This window comes from Zonotrichia albicollis, chromosome 17, assembly GCF_047830755.1.
Source record: "Zonotrichia albicollis isolate bZonAlb1 chromosome 17, bZonAlb1.hap1, whole genome shotgun sequence".
Taxonomy (NCBI): domain Eukaryota; kingdom Metazoa; phylum Chordata; class Aves; order Passeriformes; family Passerellidae; genus Zonotrichia; species Zonotrichia albicollis.
Window position 1 is genome coordinate 12200655 of NC_133835.1, and position 26259 is coordinate 12226913.

Here is a 26259-nt window from a genome sequence, read left to right on the forward strand (position 1 = left end):
TACATCTGGTGTTGTCATGGCCTTCTCCTCAGCTGAGCAAAGGCACAGGGGCCTGGGCTGCCTGTTCCTCTGGCAGGGGGGAAGGGGAGGCTTGAGCCTCACCCACAGCCCAGGACAGAGAAATAACCTGAACAGCAGCTCCTGGGGAGCACTAAAATACCATTTTGAATCCAGCTCCCACTTGAGTTATTACAGCTTTTAAGCACAGACAAAGTATGAATTGTTTCCATGGGAAAGAAATACTTGCAATTTTCTTTAAAGAGGCTGAAAACCTCAATATTTTCTCTAAGCCCCAGTGGTCAGGTCACAGAACCCCTCTGATGTTTTGTTTCCTGATGACTTTGAAAACCCTGCTCATTGTGCCAGATGATGAGTGTGGATGTAAATCAGGGCTCACATAATGGCTGTCATTTAAAAGCCTAAATATCCAACAGGTCTGACATTTAGATGTCAGGACTTGATTTTCATTTGCAATAAGGCCCTTTTAGCTGCTTTTACCATATGCAGGGGCCCTGAAATTGGAACCAACTAAAATCATTCTCATTTTAGCACCCTTTCTGCCGTGCCAGAATGTTGAGACATGTAACAACATTGGCAATACATTAGAAAATCAGGCCCAGGGGAATTGCTTTTGGAAATGTTCAATAAAGTCTGGCACAGAGGATTGCCAGGTGTATCACTCTTCAGAGCAGATTTCATAGCTCTAGCTTAGACCTGCCCTAGAGAGCAAACCCCTCAGACAGAAACCTCTGCAGAACCTTTGAGCTGAACTAGATTTTGGCTGCTGTCCTGCTCTCCAGTGGGAGCCCAGGTAATGAAAACATTTAAATCTTCCTTGTGTTTTATGGCATATCAATATGAGCATGAGATTCAGCAGATGTTTGCAGTTGGTTTGATTTGTTTTATGTGTGTTTAGTGCTGTAGGCTCACAACAAATAATCCCCTGAGAGGTTCAGATAAATATGTGAAGTACAAAGACCAGTGCATTGTTATCAGGCAGCCAGATATGGTCACTGCTCACTATAACTGAGGGATTCTCAGCAGTGTGGGGCTTCAAAACAGGCATGGAAAAATGATTTGACAGTGCTGTGGAGGTGAACTCATCAAGGATGGGGAAATCTTTCCTGAGCAGTGATGACTGACCTGTTATGCTCTTGGTGATTTTGGAGATTGCCTTAGGTGGTGGAGCTGGGAGCAATGGAGGGCTGGGAAGCTGTGCTGGGTTTCTTTCTGTCTGCTTCTGGGGGGAATCTATGGATTCAGGTACAAGTAAGGCTTGTGGACTCTCTTCAGACGCTGGCAGACTGGCATCTTCCAGTTCTTCCGTGGGTGCTGAAGGTTTCTTGGCTAGTGGGAAGATGAGTAAGATTAATGGAACATGAAGTTAATAATGATAGGCCAGGGGACAATGCCAGGAACATTCAGAAAAACGGAACACATGGCACTAAGCTAGAAACACTTCTTTTCCACTGTGAAAGCAACTGTGTGAAACAGCCAGCCAGCCAGGGCAGGTGAAAAATCAAACATATGAGGATATTGAGGAAATGTTGGTTTTGATGCTCCTGAGAAAAGTGCTGAGCTTCCTTTATTTCCCTAAAGCCTTTTTCTCCTTCTTTTTAAATAATGAGGATAGCAAGGCAAAGCAACTTTTGAGAACAGCAATGAATTTTCTTAGAGCACACAGCTCCTGGGTGAGCACTCTTCTGTCTAGGAACACACAGCCAAAAGGCAAAGAATATCAAACCCAGAATATCACCTAAAAACTGACCTTCCAAAAGTTGATGTGTGTTAATTTTCCCAATATGGATTTTATCTTATTTAATACAATGTTTCAACTTGCTTTCTGAGCCCTCTTTTACTGTACCTGACTCCAGAGCTGTTGAGCATTTTCTGAGGTTAAAGCTGATAACCAAAAAGACCCTGCCACACAAAAGATTTGCTATTGGATCTGAGCAGTTAGAGTGGAACAGGGAATTGGTGAAGTAGTTAAGCAAAGAAATCAGTCTCCAAAGGCCTGGTTTGAGATGGTGAAGCACTGCTCATTTCAGGACTGTCTCTGCAAGGATGGCAAAAGCACTTAGCTGTGAAAGTTAGTGCAGGCTGAATCACTGAGCAGTTCATCAAATTGACCAGGCTGTGATGAGGGCACAGGGGAATAGATGCAGAAAGGCATGAAGTGAAGCAGGACACAGGTGGAAATTCAGTGGTGAAGTCCAAAATTAGCATCCTTGAATTCTGCTCAGATACAGCTGCCCTGGCAGTGCCCAGGCTCACACAGAGCCTCACTGCTGGGCTTTCACTGTCACATGTCTTGAGCTCTGCCTGGGCTGGTGAGGGACCCACAGGGAGCCTGGGGGCTGGCTCTGATCCAGCCATAGCCAGGCTCCCTCCAAAGGGCATTTCCAGCCACTCTGGGCTCAGCAGTAGCCATGAGGGTTGTTTTTCCTACCCCACTCATCCAAATGGGGAGATCAGTGTTTAAATCTCTCCTAAGTACAGAATCACAGGATAGTTTGTGTTAGAAGGGACTTTAAAGGTATTTAGTCCAATCCCCTGAAATGAGCAGGGACATCTTCAATGAGATCAAATCGCTCAGAGTCCCATCCAGACTGGCCTTGAACGTATCCAGGGATGAAGCATCTTCCACCTCTCTGGACAGTGTGTTCCACTGTTTTACCACCCTCATTATAAAATAATTCTTCCTTGTATTTAGCCTGAATCTTCCTTCTCTCAGTTTAAAAACATTGCCCTGTGTTGTACCACACAGGTCCTATCAAAAATTTTGTCTCCATCTTTTTTATAAGCTCCCTTCAAGTACTGAACAGCTGTAAGATCTCCCTGGAGCCTTCTTTTCTCCAGGCTGGCTGACCCCAGCTCTCTCAGGCTGCCCTCTCAGGAGAGCTGTTCCATCCCTCTGATCCTTTTGGTGGCCCTCCAGCAGCTCCATGTCTTCTGGGCTGAGGATCCAGAGCTGGGGTGATGCACAACATGAGAAAGGTCCAAACTCCTGGGCAAATCCCTCTTCTTTGGGCTCTCTGGATTGTCTGTCCAGGGCAACTTTCCCTCCAAACCATTCTAGGCCATCTCCTAAAATCTCACTGCAGTGACACCCACAGCTGCTGCATCACAAATCTTTTCTTGGCTCAGTTTTGTGTCTCATTGGGAATTCAAACTCTCTGTATTAATGAACATTCAGCAGCCTCGTGCTCAGAGTGCGTGGGGAGGCACCAAGGCACTCAGGCAGTTGGAAACAATAGCATTGGCAAGATAATGGCATTTAATTTGTTGACAAACAGATTAATGAGTGTGCCTAGAAGGGGAGGAATGAGTATTTATCATTCAAAAGAGACAGGAAAGAATAAATATGCATCATTACCGGGAGTTCTTGTGAAATCTGTCAAGAAAGGAAAGCTGCTGTATGGGATAGTTATGTGAATTATAGCTGGAAATAATTTTTTAAAATGTACTTCTAGGGAAATGCCTTGTTCCAGGGTGACATCACTTGGGTGTTTGTGCCCATTGCACAGGAGACAAAATGTGTAATAGAGGAAGGGAAAAACAGAGTCACTAATGGGTTACATTAGTGAAAGATCAAGAGCCCCAGTAGATGTTCGGAGCTGGAGAGGAAAATGAGTCAGATTTGAGTGCATTCCCCTGAGGGGAGCAATGCTTTCCCTGGCAGCAGCTCCCCTGTGGCTGCCCCTGGGACAGAGGGGCTGCCTGGCACAGCCACAGTGGGGCCTCTGCTGCAGACAAGGTGCATCCAAAGGCTCCAGCCCCAGCCAGACTTTTTGGGTCCTGAGCTCCACCCTGCTCTGGGAGGGTGTCAGGCAGAGCCGAGTCCTGAGCACACAAACCCATGAGCAGATTTCATACTGCAGAGTGAATATTATCCTGCTGAAAGTATTCCAAGTGCTCAGCAGTAGGATTATTCATGGAGTGCCACTTGTCAAAATGCCATCTCATTACCAGGTAGAAATCATCCCCTTGGGACTGTCCCCAAGCCTACTGGCGAGGTTAGGTGGGGAAAAGTGTCCTCTTTGTGCCCTGGCTGTTCTTTTCTGTGTATTAACATGAACATGAATTCTGCAAATTGTGTTTTCTCCTCTTCCCCTCCTTGGCCTTTATCCCAGAGGATGACATAGAACACAATGGGTGTAAAGCAAATCCATTCATTTTCTTTCTAGCTGGTCACTTATTCATGTGAATCTGGAAAGACACCCACTGCATTAGACCTAGATTGAGCCCAAGGGCAAATGTTATCAAAAACTCAACATTATAATAAATTTAGCAGCACACTGACAATTTTGAAGAGCTTTCCCACCCAATTAATTCCTTCAGGTGCATTTACTAGAGACAGGAATGCTAGGATGTACAGACAGGGAGAAATAAGCACATAAAGACAAGATCAGTCAGAGGCCACCAACAGGAAGAGGCAGAAAGACTTCCTACAAATTGGAGTCTCTCAGACTAAGGACACAGAAGAATGTAATCCCACTGTTATTTTTTTGTGGAACCTGGGAAAATGACACCTCAAAAATGGAGGAAAAGAAATACAAAAGACAGGAAAGATTGTTTCAGGGAGGCAATAAAAGGAACTAGGATTAGGGAAAGAAATTGGGATGATTTTGAAAGCTTCAATACACGATTTTGAACACACTGTAAGGTAAATTTTAAATCACACTGTGAGGTTATGCAGATCCATAAGGTTAGACACATGACACCTCATTAGTGCTATCTTTCCATGATAGCATGTCCCAATGGTAAGAATTACAAGTTCAGAAAGAAATTTCATTAGTGATACAGAATTAAAAGCTCTAGAATAGAGAAAGAAGAAAAGAAGCCTGTAATCTGGTCAAGATTCAATCTGGTTGCTGTAAGAACAGGGAGACGAGTGGGTTTTGCCTCAGCTGATAAGGGAATGATTTCCATTCTGAGGGTGGAAGCAGCCAGGCCTGAGACCCCCAAGAAAGCCAGGCCTGAAGGGGTGGGACAGAGAACAAAAGGCTGCCAGGACAGATGGTGAAGGTGTAAAGATTGTCCAGAGGGCAGGAAAATCCATAATCACCACATGACAGTCCTCACAAACCAGGATAAAGCATTATCTCTGAGGCTTTGCATTTCTTGGTTGTCAGGAGGTGAAAGGAGCCCTGCAGCTGCTGGGCTGTGCTGGCTGCTCCAGTGCCTCGGCAGGGCTGCACCAAAGGAGCCTGGCTTGGCTGATCTCTGCTCCTGGAAGCAAAATTCACTGGTGTTTGCAGCATGCTGGGGACAGTGGTGACATGGACAGTGTGGGCTGTGCATTGGCATTGCTCTCCTGAGCCAGGATTAATAAAGTCAGGTTTGGCACAGAAATTTAAGAAATCTTTTTAAGAGAAGCTTATTTCATCTTCACAGCAGCCGCTGCTGCTACCAAAGGGGCACCATGCCAAGACTGGATCATCTCATAATTCAACTAATCCCATCATGCCAAGCTTTGTGTAGTTCCTCAGCTTGGTAGAAGTCTCAGAAATCACAGCTATTAAGTACCAATTGCTAACCTAGTGTGGGCTGGGCTGAGCAAGGTGATTTGGCCCTTTAATGCACTGACATATTCAACCCCTCAGCAGAAATATTGTTATAACACTTCATAGTTTTTTGGAAACATTTTATATGCAATACCTGCATCTTCTTTCAGCTCATCCAAGTGCAGCTCCTCACCAAAGGAGGTCACATTCGTTGTGGCTGCAGTTGTGGTGTCCTGCTGCTCCTCCTCTGAGGTGAGTGCCTGGCACACAGCTGCTGGAGCCTCGCTCTGTGTCACCCTCGTGCCATCGTCACCAGTGCAGGCTTTGCCTTCAGTATCTAAAAGAACACATCATTTCATCTTAGCTAAACCATGAGCAGTGGAAGCTGAGCCCCCCTGATATCCCCTTGAAAAGAGGGACTCTTAAAGCTGCTCATGCTCAGGGGACTGAGACTTCTCTTAGAGCAGCACCTGATCTCTGTGTTAACCACCTGTGATGTAAATCCTGTGAGCAGACCCATCTGGGCATGAAAACCACTCGGGTTTCTCAAGGAGACACCTCTCTCTGTGGGCATCCAGCTGCCTCAGCAAGTGGCCACTGAGCTCTGGAAGCAGCTGCCAGGTGGGAGATGAGCAATGGGCAATCAGAGGTCTCTGGGAGAAGACAATTCCTTCCTTGCATGAGCAGAGCTCGTGGAGCAGCACATTCCCCGGTGGATCTGACATGTCTGGGCTGCGCCAGGCTCTGAGCACAACTCGCTACCATCCAGCAATGCTGCAGGAAGGAAAGGCTGCTCATATTCCTACCAAACTGCAGGGTTTTAGCAGTTTTAGTTACTCAGCTTTGAAAAGTGTATCCTGTGTGATTGAGCTGATCAGAAATTCAAATCCTTCCTCATGCAGACCTAGAAACTGCTCCCTTTGCTTACTCTGAAAGATTTTTGTGCCAGTGATCCCTGCAGCTGTATGCATCTTGATGACTGAAGCTTTTCTAGTATTCTCTTATTCAGGCAAGAGTCTTCAGAATACAAACTACTCTTTTACTCCCTCAGAATTTACAAGATCTACATCACTGTTGCAAAGAAACAGAAAGCAATCACTTCCCTCCCTGGGCAGCTCTCCATGCTGATGGATGCTCCTGCTGGCCACCCTTCACCTCCCAGCTTGTATTTCTCATCCCTGGACACTCCTTTCTGGAAGCTCCTGACAGGGCTGTGTTTTCTTGCAATCTTTGAACATTGATTTAAATCAGCAACATTCACAGTTACCTCTTTTTGATGCTATTTGGACAATCTGCAGGGTAATTTCTTGTGCTTTTGGGTGAGGGTATCAGATTTTGGCCCAGAGATGCTGCAGAAGGGATGCAGTATTTTTGCACACTGAGCTCACTCAGTCTGCCTCATAATCACGTTTGGTGAAAAGTTACTGTTCTTAAAATAGCCCTTGCAGTAGCACAGTTGCTATGATACAGGGAAGGGGAGGGGGGAAAAAGTTCATTGCCTACATTTCAGCTTCTTGTGAAGGCAGCCTGTACATAATCATGGTGTGTGAACCACTGCCATGTGGTTTGACAGGCAGCCCCTGCCCAGAGCTGTAAGCACAGATAAACCTGATCAGCCTTGTGCTCACCAAGGGGACAAACATCGAGGGGGAGCTCCCTAAACGTGCTCAGGGTAACTCTGCTCTGCACATCCCTCACAGCCTGGGGAAAGGCAGCTGGGCCACAAAGCATCTGCACCAGAGACTCCTGCAGGTCCCGGCCCCTGGGAGGGCAGAGCTAATGAAGGATTGGCAGGCAGAAGATGTTCCTGTTGGGGCATTTCTGAGACTCACAACAGCCATGTTCTGGGGCAGGAGGGATCAGCTGGTGCTTACATCAAAGTGGGTGAGCTGCTTTGGCTGCCAGTGGGTCACAATGCTGTATTTTAGAGATGGTCTGGGGACAGGACAAAGCACAGACATCAGGTCCAGGGGGAAGGAGAACCCCAGCCCTCAGCATTGCAAGGTAACCTGGAGCAAGGCTGGGACTTGGCTGGGAATTAACCCTGCTGTGTGCCACACCCATGTCATCTCTCAGGGAGTTAAGCTGGTTCCCAGAGTGAAGCTGCATTTCAGGAGTTTTCCAGGGGCAGGCTGGCATCTGCCCTGTGTGAGCAGAGCCCCAGAGGAGCAGGGGACAGAGGTGGCCAGGCCATGCTGTGAATGGCCAGCCAGGCCTGGGGGCTGTGTGAGGACACAGGGTGACACAACCTGCCAGGGTGACTGAGCACCCACACAGGGACAGTGCCATTCACCCTGGGCTGCTCCCAGGGCACTGCAGATCCTGCACCAGCCCTGTGCAGAGCTCAGAGCCACCTGGGCCACTGCCAGGGACACTGCCTGACACTGCTGCCAGGTCTTGTGCTCCAGCTCTGAGTGGCACCTACTGCAAATGCATGAGGCTTCTCATGCTGCAGCACCCTCCCAGTTGGGCTGTTTATGAAAGTGAGCAGGAATCAGCTCCCTGGAAGTGGAGGAGAGCCTGATGGAATAGAGGGATTTGAGGATTTACTGTAGTCTTTTTGCTGCTTTGACACTTGCAACCTAACTGCATAAACGAGGACTTAGCCTTGAAACTGCTGCCACTTCAGCTCAGTCCAAGTAGGGCACTAATCATTTACTGAGAATTATTTGGGTCAGTTTTTATTCCAGTTAATAAGCTTCTTCTGCTAATATAATAAAATAACCCTGGAGATTCACAACACTCTGTAAAGACAAATAACTTGCAGGCAGCTGCAATGTCCTTCAGCTGACTGTGATCCACTCTTCCCTTTCTGGGCACAGGGAGGCACTGGAAATTTGTGTGATGCTTATAGGAGCTCCAGGCAGCTTTCCTGCAGACAGGTAAGCAGTCTGTTTGCAGCTGTCTAGTTAAAAGCGCAGCTTGTCCTCACACCTCACTGGACTATATTTATTTGAACTATTTTAATTTTGTTAAAATTATCTTGCTGCTTGGCATCACCTTTTCCTCCCAACCATTCTTTATGCATGCAAGAGGTTTATTGATTCCTCATTATTGCCTCTTAATGGGCTCTACAGAAGTTCTATTTTACTGGTTTTTTGCAGGGCATGACTTCACATTCATGGATTATAGGGAACTTTCCTGCTATTAGTGGAGATCATGTATATACAGTAATGGTAATATGCTAATAGGGCATGTAATTATCTAGAATTATGAGAGACACAAATACTTCAATGGACAGGAATTAAAAATGAACTTTCTAAGAACTTCCATTTTAGAATAAATGAATGGTTTGATAGATTATTTAATATAAAATTTAAAATATATCCAACGGAATAATATTAAAATTGCTTTACTCCCATGGAAAAAGAAATCCTATTTAAAATGCTCTTTTTCTGACTCTTCAGTTGCTCAGCTTCACTCCAGCTTGGCATCAGTATGGTCCCAGGGGTTATTTATAGGCATGGCATTTGTTTTATACAAAAGAAACTCAATTACTACTTTCCAAGAATATAGCTTCTATCTGTGAGATTAATCAAACTCAAAAGGCCAGTCCTCTTTCATGACAGTGCCTTCTGCTATGATGTTTTCAAAGTAAAGATGGATTTGTGGGGTTTATCTCTATTTAGGTGGAAATGGCAATTGGGATGTTGTCCATAACACTGGGAGCTCAGTTAATCTCACAGAACAGTCACCCAGATCTGTGTCTCCCTTGAGCATCTGTCAGGGCTTTGGAACAAGAACCATGTCCTTTGTGAGTGTTTCTGACACTTTATCATCTTTCCTTCCATGACTTCTGGTTTGGACTCAGGAAAGCTTTAAAATGACTGCACTGAATGCTTCACTCTTCCATGGGAATGAAAAGCAGGTACACTGGTAACACCCTACATCACAAACTTGGAAAACAGCTGAAAACATCAGATTGGGATCATTTGATGGGATCTGGATCCATTGCTCATGTTAGCTGACTGCTTCTGTATGTTGAAGTTTGTATTTATCCAGCTTGAGCTGGATTTCTTGGCAGAAGGAAGAAGGATTTAGCTGGGTTTAGGCAATTACATAAAACATACGGACCAGCTTTTGCTGCAACTGTATACCAAGGGAACACAGAGCTGCGTGGAGATGGGAGAGCATCAGACACTGAACTGCATGGATTGACTGCAGCAGGGAGGAGCTTGAAGGATGACAAGCCTTAAATGCAAACACTGAGATTTCCACTCTGTTTGGATTGAAGGTTTTTATTAATTTGCTCCTTTATTCTGCTTTTGCAAAACACGTGTTTCCTACTGTCCTGAAAGAGCCTCTGATAAACAAAACCAATGAAGAATTTTTACTTACCTTGCTCAATCATCTCCAGAAGGCCTTTCTTAATGAGTTCATCCCTCCCTTGCCGTGCTGTCATCTTCTTCTCCAGCACTGCACAAAGTAATGGCACAACACAGCACAGTTACCAACAGAGCAGTCATGTAATGGGGTGAGAAAGAGGCATCATGGAAATTCCCTTTAGTCTCAACTCCTGTGTGCCTGGAAACGACTGCAAGGATGTTGTCTTGGGGAGCATGGATTGATAAGCTGGTTTTGCCTCTTCCTTGTAAAAAATCATCACATATAAAGCTGAGGTTTATGGTATGAGGTGCTGTCAGCTCACTCTGAGTGCAATCAGAGGGATTTCAGAGCTTCCTGCTGTTCACTGTGGCACCTTGGAGCTCCCTTGGACAGTGTCCTCCACTGGACACCCACAGGATACAGCAGCAAGTGAAGGGAACTGCACTGTCCCGTCCCATCTTATGAAAATGCAAGTGAGACAGTCTCCATGCTCATCTCCTGGGACATCTCTGGAGCCCAGTGAGGGGAGGTTGTGCTGTGTGCTGGGCTCCTTCCCCTCAGAGACAGCTGCTTGAGGGAAGGCATTTCACATGCTGCAGCTCCCTTCTGTCACTTCTCATCATGTTACTGTGACCTATATAAACTTCACCCCAAATAAAAGGGGTGACAATACTTGGGGCCATAAATGTAGCCTGTGTGGACAAGGGACGGCCTCTGGAAAGCAGTCTGGGGGCAAGGCTTGTGCTTCACTCTCATATTTTGACCTTTCCTTCTAAATGTACTAAATTGTGTTATACAGGAAGTCAGCCTATATGGGCCCCTCTGAGCCTTAAACATTAATAATCTGTTGAATGCTGGAATCTCTGAATTGGTCACCTTTAACATGTCCCATGAAAGCTCTGCTGTGCAGCATCCCTCTCCTGCTCTCAGCCTACCTGCAGATGTCTGCTTTAGCTTCTCATTTTTCTTTTTCCTCCACTTCCACGGTTTGAAGATCCTGCCCAGTGTTGCCAGTTTGCTGTTCCTCCTCACTGGTGGAGTTCGAATCCCTGAGACCAAGTAGTCAGAACGCACTGCAGGGGACTGCTCCATCTCATCTGAGAGGGGAAGAGAGGAAAAACCTGTTAGACAAAACCCCACAGTGACTTGCAAAGGGCAGGCAGAGGTGCTCACCAGGGCAGTGGTGCCACTGTCCCCCCAAAAGCTGCAGGGAGCTGCCACAGCCTCCTGAACCCTGGAGAGCTGAGAGCTCCCCATGGCTTTAACAGGGGAGTGGAAGTTTAACACATCTGTAAATCAGGCTCTCGTGGCCGCCAGTTAATCACATAAATTTAATGCTCATTTAAAAAATGCTGACCTTAATGTAAAGCTGAGAGAGCTCAGATCCCTTTGGAATCCCCAGATTCCAGTTCTGTTCCTGGGTCACAGGATATTGCTGCCTTTTAAATGAACTCTTCACATGAGCTAACACAGAACATGCTGACTTTTGTGAGCTAATTCAAATCTTATATAAAGAAGAGTTTGTTTGATATGTGCTATACAAGTAAAATCTCAGGACTGCTGTGAAAATTTATTCCCTGAGAAAGCTAAGGGGAAAATTCTTTCCTTTTTGTCCAGCCAAGCCACAGAAATTCAGAGATAATGCTTCAGCTGGAAAATCAATTTAGGTATTTTTAATAATTTTCCTTGAAAATGCACCACAAGTTTTTCTTATAGACAAGTGTTGCATGAAACAATAGCCACTGAGTATTCACAGTTGTGTGCCAGCCAGTGCCATGGAGGACAGTGCCCTAAATGGGGTTATTGATGTCTTTGCTGAGATCTGTATTACAGCATCAGGGCAGTAATTGCTGAAAGAGAAGCTGCCATCAGACCTGTTACAGAAATAAAAACTGAGCAGTAATTTGTATTTTTTTCCCAACAACCAGTTAAGATTTAAATTGGGAATGTGAAGCTATGAAAATATGTACATTTCCAAGTAATTTTTCTCTGGAACAGCAACATTTATCACAAATTGCTTCATGACTGCAAGATCATACATATCCAGCATCTTCTAGGCTTTGTTTTTAAGTTAACAGGGTGAAAATGCCTAAATCACAGCATGGAGGTGGGGATTTCCAAGTAAACAGGAAACAATTTTTGGAAGATTATTAAACACAGCAGGGGAATCAACACATTCCTCCTCTTCCATTTAATTTTGAAAATACTGGTAATAGAGATGAATCACTCAGTGGAGACAAACTAAAACTTGGCTATGTGAACTATTAGAGCAGAGAAAAGCTGTGACAATTCCCCACACACACCATGCATGCCCAGTGAAATTCTCTTTCTTTGTATTGAATTTAGAGCACCTTTTTTTCTCATTCCACTGAGTTTATCTGGGGGTTTAATTTACCAGAGATTTAAAGTAATTTTTTTTTTCCTTAGAACGCATGGTGCCTACCCAAGGTGATATTTATAATTTACAATTTGGAGGTCAGGATTAAGTTGAGAGCAGAAAACAGCAATGATCCTTGCACAGAAGGAAGGCAGTAGCCTACAGACCACAGCTGGAGTGCCGAGATATTCTGCTCCTTTCCTAACAGTGTATTCAAAAATGAGAAGTACCACAGAAATAAGCTTTGAGGAATTAGAGCTGCTCTTGATTACAGCAATAGCAATGAGAATGGAAAATGGCAGAGTAGATCTCTTATTAACTTGCTATTATGATCACTTTAAAGCTGTAATAGAAGCCTCAGGAAATAGCATTTGGTCATTTCTTGTGACACGTCTTGAGTGGAAATAGAAATGTTCATGAAATTAGCTCATCCCCAAGTAGCTGTAGATGAGGCTGTGAAACAGAGCCCTGTCCCTGGGAGCTGCAGTGGAGAGGGACAAGCTCAGCTCAGCTGTCCCTGCTCATTGTCACCCTGCACTGCTGCTCCTCCCAGGGCAGGAGCTTCTCAAGCATCAAGTGAGGATTAAACAAGAAGCTGATTCACTGGCTCTGCTGTGTTTCCTTTGGGATGGAGGTATCTGCAAAGTGGGTCAGACATCCCCCACATGTTTTGTTTAATACTGGTAGTATGGGATCATTTGAAGTTTTTGCCAGACACACAAAGATACAGATATACAAAGAACCAGGAAATCATTTGAACCAAACACCTGTGGGTCTCCAGCGATGCTCATGGTCCCAGATATTCCCCTAAGAAGGGGAATGGGGAGATATCACAAGGACACTGAGGTTTCCCTGAGTGCTTCTGTGGTTTGCACCAGCCCTGCCAACTGCATTTCTTCCCTCCCTTTCTGCCCTCTTGGTTGTGGAAATGCAAAGATTATGATTGCAGATGAAACACGGGTACAAATCCAATGTCAAAGAAGGAATAGCAGAAAAAACATATGTTCCAGTGGAGGTTTTTGCGGGCTTTTTAACTTTATTAATGATTCTCATATGGTACAAGCAGTCCTTCTCACCATATGCAGTTTCTATACTGTGTATTGGGAAAGATGGACAGCAAAATAGAGAGAGACACAGCAAGAGAGATATCCTGAAGTCCTAAATAACAAGGCAGTGGTCTCACTGGCAATGGGAATCACAAGAGAGCCCTTGGAGCACCTCATTTCCAGTCAGTTCATTTTCTCCTGGTTGTGGGTTGGCTGCCTGGGAGATCAGAAGTTGACAGCACAAAAAGCAGTTCCCACGTACAGCAGTGACTGCTGGAGGAGAAGGCACTCCTAAATATCAGCCAGCTCCTGCAGCCAACAAGCTGCCAAGGCTTGCCAACCCTCCAACCACTCTGTGAAACATTCAGCGCATTTTTTTAATCTGCAGTCAATATTTTAATTATGCTAACTGCTCTGTGGAATAATGTGGTTATTTCTCCCAGAGCCTGACAGCCTGGGGCCAGGCCATGCAATTACACAGGGGATGTCTGCAAAATACAAACAGCCAAGAGCCAAACCATGACTCTCCAAATCAGCAGGGGGAAGCAAGCAGCAGCTTAACTCTCTGTGTAATGTGGAAGGATGAGGGACAGTCACTATCAGGGTCCAGAGAGCAGCAGTTTAAGCCCAGCACAGCCAGGCCAGCCTGTTGGCCCTCACTGCCCCACAAGCAGGCAATCCCCAGCCCTGTGAGGCCACAGGATTTTGTTCTGGCTGAAGCTTATTGGCTGTTTATTCCAAAATCACTTTAAATTCCTTGCTGTACACATGTGAGGGCAAAGACTCCTGTGCTGGAGCTTCAGCCTCAGAATAAACCCCTCCCATATCACAAACTCCTCACCTGCTCTGTGTGTGCCAAAGAGGGGGACATCAATGTGGCTGTGCCCCTGCTGCTGATGTGGGCAAGTTCCTCTCACAGTGCTAGCTGAGGTGATTTCTAGAGCTCCTGGCAGTGGTGTAGTGTGAGTGGGTTAATGTCTGAGACATCCCCAGTCAGAGGAGGGAGAGGTTCCAGAGTGACTCTGCTCTGCAGTGCAGCTCTGGGCTGCACAATCAACCAGACAACAAAGAAGAAGCAAACAAACCATAATATTCATTACATTTGGCTCCAGGGTCTGACCCCTCAGAAAGTCTGAGCATCTGCAGCTTCTGTTTACATCAGCAGCAGTTGTGGTGAAGAACACCCCCTTGCTTTCTTCCTTAAAACATTGTAGTGCCATAAATAGAGCACTCTTCCTGCAATTCCCCTCTCTGTGGGAATTGTGCAATCATTATGAAGGTTTTCTGCTCACAGAAGCTCTCCCATTTGCACGTCAGACCCTGCCTCCATCCCAGCCGGCCTCCTACAGAAGTGGGGCAGGTTTGCTGGGAGTTCTGTGAATTGTGTGGTGGGAGAGTGCCCTGAGCTGCCACAGCCCAGTTCCTACAGCAGCTGGGGCTGGTGCTGAGGTGATCATGGCTGGGTGATAACAGCACTGTTCAAGTGAGCACTGGGCTCAGTTGGGTTTACCTGAGTGTGGAGCTGGATGCCTGCTGATTCCAGCAACTGCAGGATGAATTCCACAGGCTGAGGAAAGGCAGCTGGGAACATCAGGGATGCAGGGCTGAGTCACACTGACCTTGCCATGCAGGCAGGCTGCAGGGGACACGGGGTGTCCTCCTGTGAATGCAGCAAGAAGTTTGTGGGAAGATGAAGGATGCTGAATTTTAATGTGCTGGGAATTCTGGTAACTTAAATTCACAGTAATGAAAGTTGTGCCTTGCTAAATCCTGTGTGTACATTAGTAGGAGAAGGACCACTGAAAAATCTGCAACCTGCAGGCAGTTTAAAAATAACACAGCAGACAAGAGCTGCAGGCAAATTTGTAAGGCAGGCGTGCTCTGTTTGCTGATGAATTGGTTTGTGATGCAGCTCTGCATGTTCTCCCCTTTACTGTCATTGCATCTCTCTCTGCAACTCATGTATTGAGCTAAAAAAGGAAAGAAAGGTTCCCTTTGGTCCACTGCAGAGGGCAGAGACAGTGAGTGGAATCAAAATGACCTTTTGGGGTAGAGGTGCCTTTAGCACCAGTAACTTTCAGTGCTGCCTGCAATTCAGGAGTTCCTCTAGAAAGGTGAGGGAGGATGACACAGGGGAGCTGAGCTTTTAGAGGGTTCCTGTGTCCCCCGGTCAGCACTTCCCTCCAGGTGGTCCTAGTCAGTGAGAGGAGCCTGCAGGACAGGGAAGGCAGAAAGGTGGTGTTGGTTTCAGAGTAAAGATTATCCTGAACATTGTGAAAAAGAATTAGCAGCAGGAACAACCCCCCTTTTCCTTACTTTAGCATCCTGAAAAATAGAGAATTGACCACAGTGACTGAACATGCAGGATAGGGATAAGTTTCTCGTGTCTGGAAGCCTTTGAATGCTTCTGTCAAATGTTCCAGAGAAGCAGAATTCAAACTGAAGAGCTTTTCTATTGCACCAGTTAGATGTTTCCTGTGATAGAGTTCTTCCTTGTTCTAAAAATGTTTTCTGTCACCTGCATTTCTGCAGACATGCTCTTTCTTGACTCTCTTTGAAAGAGAACTACAGCAGAATGTTCCAGTTTGAAGTTTCCATTTCAGTTTTTTGAACATAGAGTAGTTTTATTTTTGCAGTTTTGAATGACTGTTAGAAACTAGATCTGAAAATTATAAAAGAGAAAAGAAGTTTTTTATGAACCTGACATTTATTTAATTTTTGAATGACTTTGTATTTGAAGCTGTGAATGTTGCAGTATTATTTGGGAGTATTTTGAAAAAAAAATATGCAGAATCCTTTGTAAAAGTGAAAACCTAGTTCTTAACAGTTAGATATTTAGAAAGGCAAGGTACCTGTAGCAATTACTGCATGTAATAATGAGCTGTAGCAATTATTGAATGTAATCATGAGCTGACACATCATATTTGTTGCTCTGACACATCATATTCATTAGATCAAAAAACCACTGAAATAAAGTAGGGAAAACTACAGGTTTGCAGTGCCAGCTCAGCCATTTACCTATCCAAATTTTTAGGTTTTTTTTGGTCAATGGTGTAAGGAAAAAAATGGCTGGAATTCTTCTCTTATGGCAACCCTTTATGTTCCTGATTTCCCGCCGTGGGTTTCATCTCTCTGAGAGCTGAACCTCCCAGGGAGCAGATGGAGAGTGGGCCAGGTTTATCCACATGGCATCCACGTCATCCCCTGAGTTACCTTGGGGGGAAAATCTGGCACAGGAAACGTGTGCAGGCTGCAGACTCGCAGAGATCCATGAAGGCAGGGTGAAAATGCAAAGATAAACAGCAGGGAAATACAGAGACAGCTCTGGGTTCAGCTTCCTCTCAGTAAAGGCTGTGCTTGGCCTCAATCACTTTTCCTTTTGCTGAGTGATTTAAATCCTGATTAAGTTTTTGTACTTCCCTGCATGGAAATGCAAGTTTACTATGTGGTCTCCAAAGTCTGAACTTCCATTTTTACTTCAGACTCACAAGGTTTGCCATTTGTCCTTGTTCTATAATTTCCACTGCTCTTTAGTATGTTAAATTACAATTTAACATTTTTCTCTAATGGAAGGAAATAAAATAAAAACCCCAAAGCATAATTGTGGGTGGTAGGAGGGGGCTGTGCTTGCCAGGGAAGTTTATTTCCATTTTGTCATGCTGAGCCTCCTTCAAAGTATTTGGATTTTAAAACCAGGTTACCCTGACACGAATGGGGAAACAGATTATGCTTATCAAAGGAAAGAGAGCAGGGAAGTGGCACTCCAGCTAAATCTCTTAGATAAAAATATGCTTTGCATGCTTGAGATTTGTGATTCCTTCCAAAAAACATTCCTTGGGAAAGTTGACATATCACCTACCAGCATTACCACCAAGTGAGCCAAGGTGCAAAGAAATTAATCAGGAACTTTTTATGCTTTTGGATCATTGTGTCAAGCTCCAACACCACTTGCTGTGATTTACAATGCACGGTGTAACATTAGCAGTTCATTAGCAAAATAGGTTTGTCAGTGTTTGCATAAAGGAACCCACAACAGCCTTACCTGGGTAAGAAAGAGCTCAGTAACAATAAGAAAATGAGCCTGATGAGGGATTGCTGTGTAATCACTGTTAATTCAGTTACCAGAGCCTGTACAATGTCTTTGGAGAAGGCAAAGCTGCCTGTTACAAGCCTCTCCCCCAGTGAGAGCTGGCTCAGGCAGCAGAGCAGCATCTCCCCACAAAAATCCATTCAAATGAAATAAAAATCCTTTCAAATGGGCACTGCCTCTGCAGAGGGCCAGGGGCCTGTGCCAAGTCTGTCCCTCTGCAGCTGCAGGGGTTTGTGCCACACACAAACACCCAGGGCTGGGCAGTTTCCCCGGGCTCCTGGAGGGATGCTGTGCTGCAGGACACAGGGAGCACAGGGAGGTTTGGATGATGCCCTCAGCAGTGAAGCTGTGTCTGCACTGCAGGACCAGCCTTTCATCACCTGCAGTTGTTTAATTAGCTGGAGCCTTGCTGCAAACCTGTTGAAAGGATGTTTTTTATAGCATCCTCAGGGAGTCTGCAGACTGAAACACACCCTGGGCTGTCTCCAAGAGGCACCTTCAAATCCCTTCCACTGCAGCTATCCCTGACAGCAGCTGCCTTTGGAGGGATGTGGAACACCCAGGGAAGCCATTGGTGTAAGGGCAGTGTTTGCCAGCAGGGACTGCTCTTCTGGGAGTCTGGATTCTTTTCTGGGATTCATCCACTGCTTTTTCTGGGATTCATGGCCCAGGACTGATCTGTTTAGAGCTTCTTCAGCTTATGGGAGTCTGTGTCTGTCAGACACACAGTCAGCTCTCACTTTACATCTATCCCAAACTTGTCTATTCAAGAATTAATCAAATCCTCATGTCCTAGGCACTTTCATGCCCTTGTAATCCATGCATAATTTCCCTCTTTGCTCGAACACATCACAACTCTCAGCTGGTGCTGTCACTGTTCAGTGCCACTGCTGCAGATGGAAAACAGTCTTTGTGCTCTGTGAAATGCAGGAGCATCTCCTTTTGTTTTGTTTTCTCCTTTATCACTTCTGCTGCTTCACACTCCTGCTTTCCTCACACCCACTGGCAACAAACACACCTCAGCCACCAGTCTGCTGCTCACTCCAGGCCTGCTCTAGAGAACAGGACAGAGATCTGGGAGAAGGAATGCTTAGACAACAAAACTCTGACATAAACCAGAACAGCTGCAGGGAAAGGTAGATAGAAAACAGGCACAGTGACCAAATTAAACTTTTGTATAGGGTTGTGCATCCAGTGTGGCTCCTTGTAAAACTGTTCTAAAGCTACCAGTGATTTATACACCTGGTTGGTATGGAAATTGTAATGAAACCCTTCTTGGGAGGTCATTTCAGCTGAATGGATGTTAAATACTTTCTAGAGATAGTTTGCTCTGCTGGATCTAATATTCTGTAAATATAAGGCACATGTGGGAAATACTTAAAGGAAAACATTGTTTTTAAAAAATAATTTATTCCACTGTCTACTGGTGCCTCTTACCAAGGCAATTATACTAAATACTCAGCAGTTCTCCAAAGCAAGGTACCACAAACCCCCAGCACCTTTGAAAAGCCACATCTGTGCTTAAACACAGAGCCACCAAGTCCCCAGGGGGAATGGCACTTGTCACCTGTCAAATCCTAAACATCATCCTTAGCATGGAACCTTCTCAAAGCTCACATATAGGTTTTAAAGCACTGGTCTAACCAAACTGCAGAGTGCCTTCTAAAATTCACTTCTTCTCTGGTTGAGGGCCAAGAGAAATAATTGCTTATCAAATTTACTGTAGTGATTATCAGTGTTTGCCTGAACCAAGCCCACAATCTAGTCCTAATGGAAATGGCAGGATCTTCAGAGCAAGAACAAACATGGAAATTACTCTAAACATATGAAGCTGTCTCCTCTGCAGCTCTTGGAATTACTCCATTCCAGGTTGTTTCCTTCTTCTATTATAGGAACCAGGAAAAACAAGCTACTGAGTTGTAATCCTTGGCCTGTGTAAGAAACAGCAAAACAGAGACAATGTCCCACATGGCAATAACAAAATGAGAATTTTGGCAGGAGAACAGCATTGTCTGTCCATTAACTCCCTGTGTCACTGAGCAGCCAAGCAGGGAGAACTATGGAAGTAACAGCAATTCCTCTTGCTAATGTGATTTATTGGCTGTGCCTGCATTAGCAAGAAATGCAGCGTTAGAAGTGGGGCTGTGAGCAGCTGGTGCTGAGGACTCAACACCTCCTGGCTGCGCTTGTTAAGCAGCACTGGTGTGATCTTGTGACTCCAACTCGACAGTGAAGGAGCTTTTTCCTCACAAAGTGCAAAGGAAACAAGATTCTTCTTGATAATAAAAATACCAGCCAAACTAAACAAGCAGCCTTCCAAAAATAAACTAAGAGTGCCTGTGTTTTCTTCCCAGAGGATGGATGAAAATCATTATTTGTCTTACTAAATTGCGAGATTCAAAAGCCCCTAATCACACATGCAAATCCATAAGACTTGTTGGTAAAAAAATTAACCAACTTTCATCAAGACATTGACTCCTAAATTTTTGGTGAAGTAGAGGTTCCCTTGTGTTGAATTTTTCCTCATATTAGAGCTTATCTGAAATATCCTTACATTGCATTTTTCCATTATAAATACCCGTGTCCAGAGTGGCAAGTACCTTTCCAGGGCCTTCCAGCAACACACTTTAGCATTAATGAAATTGCTATGCATAAATTAAAAATGGCAAGTTCAAAATTCCTAGAATGATGCTGAGGTCATAACAGAAAAAGCAAATTTAATGCACAGATGGATGAGTTTTTTCAGCTTTTCTTCTAATGTTCACAGTGCACTGAGTTTAGTGGAGAGGGACCCTGCTTTAACAAGAGTTGTATTGGTTTTATTAACTGGAGTCAGTCTTCTTGCAGTTCAGTGCAACAGCTGAGCTTTGCATTCATTTCTTAGTTCATAAAACATTCTTTCCATGCAATCTAGAGAATTGCTGCTAAAATCATTTTAGAAAAGACATTGTCACCATTTATTGAAATGGTCAGGTTTGAAAGAACAGGAGAGATATCTTGTAAAGGTCATTTTAAATTCAAGTTGTTTTCAAGGAGAAGACTTGTGGTTTAGTGAGGTTGTACTGCTTCCAACAAAAGCAACAGCCACAAAATAAACCTCAGCAATATGTCTGCAGCTGGTTGAAACCTCCAGGAATATTAGGCAGCAGTCTGGACAAGTAGGATGTTTAATGACTGCAGTGGTTGCACCTCAGATGGAAACACACAGAGGAAGAAACATATTCAAAGCAGGGACAAAGAATGCCAGGAGCTGAACTAAAATGTACATGGTAACTGCTGAGAAATGGCTTTGTTATAGATATATTTTAGAAGCCTACTGGTAAAAGCTCTCCACAGGTGCCTTGGTAAGTGCTGGCAGTGCTGAGTGTCACCTGTGGTTGATGTGTCAGGTGCTGTCCTGCTCGTGCTGGACCAGTCTGTGGGTCCAGCAGGAGTGGATGCAGCAACTCCTGAGCTGCTCAAGATTTTCCTACTCAACATCTTCCCATGGCTCTGTTGAGGAACCTCAGGGGTTGGGGCCAGCAGGGCGGAGGTGGAGCAGCCTCAGCGTGCCCTGGGACACCAAACCCTCTCTGCACCGTGTCCCACAGACAGACATGGCTGTTTGCCTCTTCATTGAGTATCACAATATGTTTTGGAAAATTTGAATTTGAATTTGCCAAGTCCTGCCATGCACACTTGGTCTGAATATGTAAGATTACTCCAGTTCTGTTTTTAGACACTTAATTTATAATGTAATGGTGTAAAAAAAGAAAGAAAATATGGAGAATCTACAATTTTGAGAAGTGTTCATATGACTCCACTTCTGTTCTTCTGGTCAGGGCAGGGCTCATGCAAAAGTACAAAATGTAACAACCATTTCCCAAACCAAAGCATGACAGGAGGCTCTCTGTTTGTACAGGCAAATTTTGTTCATTTTACTGGCCACAAGTTTTAAATTCACTTTTTTTTTAAGCCAACTATCCCAGACAGCTCCTTGGTCTCCAGCTCTTGATTTTTATTCAGGACATGTTTTTGAGACAGAAATCTCTAATGAGTGTTTTTCTAACATTTGCCTTTCATCAGCAGGAATATTTGACTTTCTTTTCTTGCTTTATTCTCCTATTTTTTTTAATTCTTAATTTATTACTTTTTACACAAAAGGAATAACCAGCTCTGTGACAAAACTATCATTTTATAACTACCACAGAATATGAACTGAATTTCTGTTTCAGTGCAAGAGGTTTTTATTAAACAAGTAAATAATAGTCTTGTTAGTTTCAGCCATATCCTGGGCCTGTTTTTATGTCTCACTAAGCCCAAACAGCTTGGAAGGAAAACCAGCATGGAATATTTTTACCCTGTCTGACCTAAATTTATGTTTGGTTTAGTTCTTCCAAGAGAAAGAGAAGTGGAATAACTACTCCCTCTTCTCAGTTTCTTTTCAGCACTCATATTTTAACTGTGTTCTCAGCTGCCTGCATGAGTCACAGAGAGCAGGGAACAAGAACCCCCCACAATATTGAAATAACTGCTTCCTCAGGAGGGAGCCTCCGTGTGTTTTGGGGGATACCACTAAAAAGCCACAAAAACCTCCTGAAAGCTTCCTTGTACCAAAAACCTCCATGGGAACCAACAGAGGAAGTGACAATATCTTAGCTGCAAAAAGGGATTATTTATGAGTGTAATAATAACAAAGATACCTGAGGGTTTCCATACAACTCTCTTGAAATTCATGTAATTGTTCTCCAGCATTTGCAGAGATTTCAGACTGCTGTGACTTTGTGGATTGTTTTGTGTAATGACAGTATTGAATTTCACTGGTCTAGGCATAATTTGGATTTGATCCTGTGATGTTCCAAGAAACTCTGAAATCCACAGGCTTTTATAAGAACTGGGAGGGTGTTCAGTGCTTGCCACACTGCTCCCTGCTGTTCTAAGATAATGAGTTCATCCAATGTCCCTTCCTGTACAGTGTAAGTTACATCCAAACTAAATCTGTTTGAGGCTGCCTAAGAAATATTTAGAAACAATGGGGGAAAACCATCCTTCATTCTGAAATGCCAGAACTTATTGAGAAGAAGCCAGACCCCTCTTCCTTTGGTTCATGTCTGGACTGAGCAGGGCAGAGCAAACCACATCAAGGATATTGTGCAGTGAGAGCAAAAAGCAAAAAAGGTCAACTTAATCATAAACTAAATTCACTGGGGGGTCAAATGGATTCAAAGAGCAAACACACAAGAGTAAAAAGATGTTGTGAAGTATTAACAGAGACCCTTGGTATCAAATGTGCCCATCAGCTGTACAGCACTTACAGGCCTGTGTGATTGTGCCTTAGCGTGCCCTGGCTCAGTCCTGTTGGCTGCAGCTTATCTGCCTCTAACACAGAGATTCAGTCCTAAATTCCTGCCCATAAACAAGGAGTGGTCACACTGAAATCACATCTCCCTACCAGGGACTCTTCCCTTTCTCACTGGGCTATCCTTCCCATTCTGCTTTCACAGCCAGTTTCTGCTGTCATTTCACCTCTGCACAGCTCTGACTGCTCACCTTGCAGTTTGCTGAGCCTCTGCACAGGAACAGCCTGACTTTAATCAAGACTATGCAGGAACAGCCTTTCTTCTCTGAGAAAGCTTTTAGACATTACAAGTATTCAGGGTTGGTTTACAACATTGGGTAATGAAGCAGAGCTAAAAATACCATATGTTCCTTTGACATTGCCCATTCATTGCTATAAATGACTGGAATTTTGGTGACTGCAGAACAAAACATGTTTTATGGTTTTGCTTTTAAGTGAGGCTGTATATAAAGCTCTTTGCCAGTTGGAATATCCCTGTGTTTTACATAAGAGGATAACAAAGTTTATTTGGGAAAGGCGGTGAAGCCTGCAGCTTGTTTTCCTCTCGTTTTCTTTAATGAATGAGGAGAGATCGTAGAATGTGTGATCACAGGAGTGGAACTGGCTGAATTTTCTCAGTTATGAGAAAATACAGTGAGAAATTTATTGAGTCTGCCCCCCAGAACATCACCTCTGATTGGCAATTCAGTGCACTGGATAAGCAGAAATCTTTTCAATCGGCTCCAAGCCTCCTCTGCAATCTGTGTAAATCTATTTCAACAACAGAATGAGATTATCAAAGCATGACAGAGAGCTGACACATAGGGCCAGATTGTTTGAAGATGTTTATTTTAAGTCATTTCACATAATCTTATTCACTATATTTGTTTTTTGAACTCGGAGAAGGAGAATTTTTTTTCCCTAGTAATTAAAACTCTGAAGGCGGACACTCTTGCCTGCACAATAAAAGAACTTATAATATTTTAGAAAGTATTAAAAAAACCCTTATAAAAACCCTCAACTAATTTCTTCTTTTCAAGTGCTGAAATGATCTAATGCTATTAATAGAAGATTCTTTCTCTGTGGAAAATTTATTCTTCTATTTAAAGCTACTGGGGAAAAGCTTGAAAGAACAAAAAATTATGATTCTGCCATCTGGCTATCAGTACAGCCTTTGGATGATGAGTTCAGATAGTGGCTTTAGAATGCACACATTTATTTGGGAAGAAGGCAGGATGATAGACAAGTCATCATTTGCATCCCATGGCTACTACACCCCTGCTAGAATCCCACCCATCTTGTCCCTCAGTGCTGGGGGAAGCAAACTGGGGGATCCCAGACTGACAGCCCTGAAAGCCACAGATTTCCTTCATGCCCAAGAACAGGCAGAGCTAATGCAGCAGCAGAACCTCCCCAGGTGCTGCTCAGCCAAGCCTGAGCCGAACCCAATGTCCCAAGATGAGCAGAGCAGGTGTTGCTCTGTCCCCATGATCTCCCTGCAGAGGGATGAAATTGATACCAGAGCTGGGATGACATTTCATGTGAGCAGAGGATGAGAAGTCCTGTCACAATAAATCAGCAAACAGAACACCTCCCCAGGAGTTTAAAAGGACATTTTATACTCAATAGCTCATATCCTGCTTCCAGGCACCTGATCCATTAGGCTTTACTTCCTTGACATGTGCTAGGACTTGGTAATTTTCTTCACATGCTGACTCTGCACCCAGGTGCCATTCTAGGGATTCACTCCAGAGTTATGAGTTATGTGTCTTGTGCATTCCTGGTGGGATCATGCAGAGATCACATTCACAAAAACACAGGGGTGTGCTGCCCAAAACATGTGATTCACAATAAACACAGTGAAACCTGAACAGAAGGCTTAAAGCTGAAAATAAAATACTTCTCTGGATGTTGTTCTTGCTTTAACAAGGAAATGGAGGCAAAGGACTTGTAAAGTGAACACTGTGCTAGAGATCTCTGAGTAACCCAAACCCAGTTCTACCTCTGCAGCATCTGCATGGCTGTGAGCTCTAAAATGGAGAGCTAAGCAGCATTCCCCATTTGCAGGCTGCTGGATGGGAGGAATTATGTATTTCCATGATGTATGCATGGCATGGGATTAGATACAGCAGCTCAGACCCCCTAACACAACTTTTCTTCCACAAGAATTTAAATCTTCTTCTCTTAGAAGATACAGACATGTCAAGCAGGTCTTTGTTTACAGACTCTTGGGCTGGTATCCAATAAATTGAGTTTTAGGGCATTCAGTAACAGATCAAAATGACCACAATTCCAATGGTACAAAGTGCAGATCCAATAGAAATTCATTCTGCCCTCTCAGATTGTTTAAAATACATTGATTAGTCCACACTGCTCCTGCAGGCTTTTTGCTGGATCAGGTATCATTTCTCTGCACCACTTGTACTTTGTGCTGTATCAAGAATTGTCTGTCATCCCCCAGTTGGCATCAGTCTGGCATAAAGCACAGAGCTGGCATAAAGTGTAACCCAGCTCTGGCTGATTTGACAGAATTATGGTCATTTGCCCATGCCTGCTCTGCAGGAAACCTGTCCTGCTGTTAAAAGCCCTCGTGCACAGACCTGGTGTCAACACCAGCTTCTTGTAGGATGGCAGAGCCTGGCGGTGCCAGAAGGTGATGGGAAACCCAGGGAGCATCTCAGCTCTGAGCTTGGGGTGGCAAAAACGAGACAGCCCATGGTGGCTCCAGCCCTGTGCCCTTCACTGTGCTCAGTGACCTCAGCTCTCACCTGCAGCTCCTGCCACAGGAGCAGAGAGAAGAGGATTTTCACAGCTGCAGGGGGGATGCAGAACATCTCTGTTTCCAGGGCAGAACAGATGCTCTGCCCTCATGTCTGCTCTTCTTGGCTTTTGTACCACAAGTTCAGGAGCTATTCTGTGGTCTGTATCTATATAATGTATCTATACTGAATATGGGTATGCATGCAGCATTACACATTACATTACGTAACTACATGTTGAAAATCTAAAAAAAGCCATCAAGGAGTCTGCTGATAATATGGACTTGATTACAAAATAGCTGCTTCTCATGGAGGTCAGAGTGACAGAGGGTTTGGGAGCTTGATTTTAGAGTGGCACAGCCAGCACCAGAGATCCTGCAAACCCAACCCAGCTCCCCAGGCTGCTCCTAACCCCTCCTCAATAATGCATCTCATTCATCTGAGCAGCATGCATGATGATTTTCAAATAAAACAAGATAAGGCACGAGTTAGAAGTTAGATTTTGGCATCTATTACGGCCCTGTCTTACACAGTCATATTTATAATGCTCCAGTGCCTAAATGCACAGTGAAAGGGCTGTAAACAAGAGTTAACTGCAGCTCCATTAAAGGGTTCTTTGGGTCTCCTCATCCCTCCTGGCTTTTCTTCCCTCTGATTCTTCTGTTTCCTCTTCCCCCCCCCTCTCTGTTTCTCCACCCCTGGCCCCCAGAGGTGGCAGAAGGGCAAGGGGAGAAGGGCAGTGCTGCTTTGTATTTAGGCAATATTAAAAGTGAAAAGCTTTGACATCTCCCAAGCCAAAACTGGCAAAGCCAGCTGAAAAAACCCAAACGTTCATGT

At 44.4% G+C, this 26259-nt stretch overlaps 1 protein-coding gene across 3 annotated transcripts in view; it reads right to left on the reverse strand.

Moving 5' to 3' along the window:
* The window catches only part of PHACTR3 (phosphatase and actin regulator 3), a 98699-nt gene that overhangs the window by 35365 nt on the left and 37075 nt on the right, over window positions 1–26259 (reverse strand). For all 3 annotated transcript variants that reach the window (XM_074553747.1, XM_074553748.1, XM_005489059.4), the window contains exons 2-5: window positions 10769–10930; window positions 9846–9923; window positions 5662–5844; window positions 1144–1347 (exon numbers count right to left, since the gene is read on the reverse strand). In XM_074553747.1, coding sequence (XP_074409848.1) covers window positions 1144–1347; window positions 5662–5844; window positions 9846–9923; window positions 10769–10930 — 627 coding nt within the window. The remainder of the gene's footprint in view (window positions 1–1143; window positions 1348–5661; window positions 5845–9845; window positions 9924–10768; window positions 10931–26259) is intronic.